The 5317-nt window shown below is 42.3% G+C and overlaps 1 protein-coding gene across 1 annotated transcript in view; it reads left to right on the forward strand.

Moving 5' to 3' along the window:
* The first annotated feature begins 3474 nt into the window (after positions 1-3474).
* The window catches only part of LOC105853180 (protocadherin beta-10-like), an 11898-nt gene continuing 10055 nt past the window's right edge, over positions 3475-5317 (forward strand). Inside the window, exon 1 of the mRNA XM_012727767.1 lies at positions 3475-5311. Within this exon, the coding sequence (XP_012583221.1) occupies positions 3909-5311 (1403 nt within the window). The 5' untranslated portion in view covers positions 3475-3908. The remainder of the gene's footprint in view (positions 5312-5317) is intronic.

Consider the following 5317-nt stretch of genomic DNA (forward strand, 5'->3'; position numbering starts at 1 on the left):
GGCCACTTCCCGGGCCACCTGGTGGACGTCAGCGGCGCCGGGACGCTGTCCCACAGCTACCAGTATGAGGTGTGCCTGACGGGGGACGCTGGGACGGATGAGTTCAAGTTCTTGAAGCCTGTTATGGCTAATCTGCAGTACTAGAGCACAAAAAGGGGAGTGAAAGAAAATCTGCCACCATTCAGGTTCGTTTGTATTTAATTTCTAATAAGAACCTATCTAATAGACACACTTTAATAATTTCTTGTTGGTTAACTACATTGTGAACAGTTACCACCATCAATAAGCTGTTTTTCATTTTCTGTTTGGTTTATTCCCATTATCTAGTTTTTTCTTTTATGCCCAAAAGAACAGGGGTGTAGGCCAGAGCTTCAGCAGTGAGACAATTCATCAGAGAGAATGGGGAGCAGAACAGGCAGATCCACTGAAGTACACTGTTGAGGGGAGCAACAGGGCAAGACAACAGAGGTCTGCTGCATCATGTGGGGTTAGCTCCCTGGCTGGGGATGGAACTCTTGCCCCATTCAGTGGTAAAAAATTGAGAGCACTGAGACTTACACCTGCTACACCCGAATAACTATTTTTAAGCTTAACTTCACTAATTTCCTTGTTCTCATATGTGAGCTGATGAAGCATTTCGTTCGGTTTTTACTTTGTCTTTTTATAAGTTATTGCTTACATTTTCCACTTTAGCTTTTCCCCTTAGAACTTCATTATTAAAACAATCATATGCCTATATTTACCACTTGATTTCTATTTTCCTTTCAAAACTTACTACTCTTGATTTTTATCATAGCAATATTCTTTTTTTTTTAAAGATTTATTTATTTGTACAGAACTGGGGTACAGGCCAGAGATGCGGAGGGTGAGAGAATTCACCAGAGACAGAACGGGGAGCAGAACAGGCAGATCAACGAAGTACACTGCTGAGGGGAGCAGCGGGCGGGTCAGGAGAGGTCTGCCACGCCATGTGGTCGCCTCCAGGGCAGGCGGGAATCAAACTCATGCAGAAGTGGCTTAAGCTTCTCAGTGCTGTGCTTTAACCCGCTGTGCCACCAGGGAGGGCCACAATATTCTTTTGATAATTAAAAATTTACCTAGAAGAACTGGGATGTAGGCCAGAGATGTGGGGGTGGGGTTAGAGGATTCACCAGAGACAATGGGGAGCAGCCTAGGGGGCTCTACTGAAATGCACTATTAAAAGGGAGTGGCAGGCAAGACAGGAGAGGCCTGCCATGCCTTAAGTGAGTTAGCTCCCTTGGGGTAACAAACTCAGGCTTGTAGTAGTGATAGCACTGACACTTAATCCCTTGACCACCCTAGAGCAATATTCTGAAATTATTTCTTTAGAAGTTTCTATTTCCCTCTTTTGCTATGATATTTGTATTTGTTATGTGCAATCTATTTGATCAATCTTATCGGAAAATAGGAAGTACTATAAAATACTGGGTGTTTATATATATTTAAGTTTGAAAACCAAAAAAGAAAAATTGAAGCATCTTACAGCATCATATAGAAATAGTTAGCAATATATTTAATTTTTTTTCTTTCACTATTTAATCTGTATTTTAAAAACCAGAGGATTTTAATGACTAACAATATAGTCCCATACAATTGAAAAATGAAACAGTAGTCATTAAACAAATATATGATATGACTTTTATATTTAAGAATAAATATACCTTGGCCGGTCTAGCCTTTTCTCTGAACAATAATCCTCAATTTAATGTTTCCCTTTCTTATTATGAAAAAAAAGGAGCTTGTTTCTAGATATTAGGCTACTGTCTAGAGCCCTATATGAGACAGCTGCTATAATTTTGTTCTTTCACAACTTTCAGTGGTGTTAGGATAGGCTTTTAGTGTGGTCTGTTCTTTTCCTCCCTTTACTTGGTGTAGAGAAAATAGGTTCCATCATTAATAAGAGGGTACTTGAAATGGAGGTCAATCCCTCCTTTAATTCTCTTTTTAAAAATATTTATTTACTTTATTTATGCATACAGAACTAGGGTACAGGCCAGAGCTTCAGGGGGATAGTGAGAGGATAAACCAGAGACAGAGTGGGGAGCAGAACAGGCAGATCAATGAAGCACACTGCTGAGGAGCAGTGGGCGAGACAGTTCACCTCTCTGGCTGTGGATGCTGAAGTAGCTTCCCAGTAGTGCTGTGCTTTAACCCGTTGCGCCACCAGGGAGGACCTCCTCTTTAATCCTGCCATTAATTTTAAAAGTACTATAAGGGGGGGTACAAGAAAGAAAGTGAGCAGAAATTGCAAAAAGAATAAGTGAAAGTACCACAATGTTCAAATGGCAAGGATGAAAATACTGAAAATTGTTTCATGGTCTACTCACTAGATCATGCATTATTTATGCATGTTTTAATACAGCTAGAACTTGCTGTCTATTTGCCAACCACAGATGACTAAGGTATAGTTTCCCTACTGAAGTCGCTTACATATTGAAGAAGGGGTAACTTGGCATCAAACAGGAAGCAATATACAAGGGCAATTATACAAGTTATAGTGGGGGCTCAGAGGAAGGAAAGCCTAAATGCTTCCTTCCAGTCTATACAGTTTCATGTCTATTTAAGCAATGTAATTGGATTTTGATAACATTTTATGTTAAAGGTGAAACATTTCTTTTGTTGGTTTTTGGTGCTCTTAACTCAGATGTTTCTGAAAAGTAAAATTTAGAGGTCGTTACCCTTTCTCTCTGGTACCTGATACTGCTTGGAAGTAGTGCCAGGAGTAAAAGTCCTCGTAAAGAATGAAATCTAACATAATGAAGTAGACAGCTTTCACCACTGGAAACACCTTTCCAACAGTTTACATTTTTTAGAAGATTTACTTTGGGGGCCTCCCTAGTGGCGCAAGGGGTAAGACACAGCACTACAAAGCTATCAGCAGCTACTGGAGCACACATTCTATCCACATGGTGCAACAGGCCTCTCCTGTCTCACCTGCTGTTCCCCTCAGCAGTGTATTTCAGGACATCTGCCTGTACTGCTCTCCACTCTGTCTCTGGTGAATCCTCTAACCCCACTCATCTCTGACTATACATCAGCTCTTGTACAAATAAATAAATCTTTTTAAAATAAGATTTATTTTACTTATTTTTGCATACAAGAACTGGGTTTTAGGCCATAGGCAGTGAAAGGATTCACCAGGACAGAGCGGGGAGCAGAACAGGCAGATCTACTGAAATACACTACTGAAGGGGACAGTGTGCAAGACAGGAGAGGTCTGCTGTGCCAGCTAGGTTAGCTCCTGGCCTGGGGTTGAACTGAAGTCACAGTGGCTGGGAAAGCTTGATAGCGCTGGGAATTTAACTCTTGCACCACTAGGGAGGCCCCCAACAGTTTAAATTTTTACCTTTCCCCAAGAAGCAGTATAAAAATCAAGAACGCAAACACTTCTCTATCTCTACATTATTACCATTTTCAAAGCAAACAAAATAAAAGAAAAAGTGAAATATTTAAATGAGCCACAAAAGAACAACATAAATACATACAAGCACGCTAAAACTGAATGACATAAATGATCATTCACCGGTGTTTCGCGACAAAGAGACAGTCATAAAAAATACTAGAAAATACAGCTGAGGGAACAGCATTTCAACTGGAAAGAGCGCAGGATTCAGTCATTTGCCTCTGTTGGAGGCCACACGATGGCGCTGCAGGCTAAAGCGCCAGTACGGGGAAGGGAATTGCACAAGCTGCGGAAGCCTCTTAACAAAAAAAGGAACATTGCAGAAGGTAGTCTAGGAGAAAAGCTGTAGCCACCCAGGACTGGGAAAGAAGAAAATCAGATTCTTGCTACTACGTGGAATAGATGTTGGGTTTGCGATTGCTGTCTTTTATACTGGGAGCCGTATTTGTGATCAAAGTTGCAAAAGGCCCTTTCAGAAGAAGCTATGGAGTCTGGAGGATTTCACTGCAACAGACAAAGGCAAGTTCTGCTTCTCTTTCTGTTTGGGGGGTTAGCCATGGCAAGTTCTGAATTTGGACGATATTCAGTTACAGAGGAAACAGAGAGAGGATCATTTGTGGTCAATCTGGCAAAGGATCTGGGGCTAGGGACCAAGGAGCTGGTTGCAAGGGGAGCCCGGGTGGTCTCTGATGATAACAAACAATACTTAATCCTGGACACGCTTACTGGGGATTTGTTCACAAATGAGAAACTGGACCGAGAGAAGCTGTGTGGCCCCACAGAGCCCTGTATGCTGTATTTCCAAATTTTATTGGATAACCCCTTTCAGATTTACCAGGCTGAGCTGAGGGTCAGAGACATAAATGATCATTCACCGGTGTTTCGGGACAAAGAGACAGTCATAAAAATACTAGAAAATACAGCTGAGGGAACAGCATTTCGACTGGAAAGAGCACAGGATTCAGATGGAGGACTTAATGGTGTCAAAAATTATACCATCAGCCCCAACTACTTTTTCCACATTAAAATTAGTGACAGTGATGAAGGCATGATATATCCAGAGCTAGTGTTGGATATGGCACTGGATCGGGAGAAGGAGCAGGAGGTCAGTTTAACACTCACAGCACTGGATGGTGGGTCTCCACCCAGGTCTGGGACCACCACCATACACATTGTGATCCTAGATGTCAATGACAATGCCCCAAAGTTTTCTCAGGAAATCTACAACGCCCAGGCTACTGAAAACAGCCCAGTAGGGTCGCTTATTACTAAAGTCTCTGCAGGAGATGTAGACACTGGCGTCTATGCAGCTATATCTTACTCATTTTTTGATGTTTCTGAAGATATTCTAACAACCTTTCAAATCAATTCTTTCTCTGGGGAAATCAGTCTCCGAGTATTGCTTGATTATGAGATGGTAAAATCTTACAAAATAAACATACAGGCAATTGATGGTGGGGGCCTTTCAGCAAGATGTATGGTTTTAGTTGAGGTATTAGATGCCAATGACAACCCCCCTGAACTGATTATGTCCTCACTTTCCAACAACATTGCTGAAAACTCCCCAGAGACTGTACTGGCTGTTTTTAGGATTAAAGACAGAGACTCTGGAGAAAATGGAAAGATGGACTGTCACATTCAGGATAACCTGCCATTTGTTCTAAGACCCTCTGTGGAGAATTTTTACATCCTAATGACAGATGGAGCGCTGGACAGAGAAAGCCAGTCCGAGTACAACATCACGATCACTGTCAGGGACATGGGCACCCCCAGGCTGCAGACCCAGCACAACATCACAGTGCTGGTGTCCGACGTCAACGACAACGCCCCCGCCTTCAGCCAAAGCGCCTACACGCTGCTGGTGCGCGAGAACAACAGCCCCGCCCTGCACAT

The sequence above is a fragment of the Condylura cristata genome, unplaced genomic scaffold, assembly GCF_000260355.1.
Source record: "Condylura cristata isolate star-nosed mole 26May11 unplaced genomic scaffold, ConCri1.0 scaffold00021, whole genome shotgun sequence".
Classification (NCBI taxonomy): Eukaryota; Metazoa; Chordata; class Mammalia; order Eulipotyphla; family Talpidae; genus Condylura; species Condylura cristata.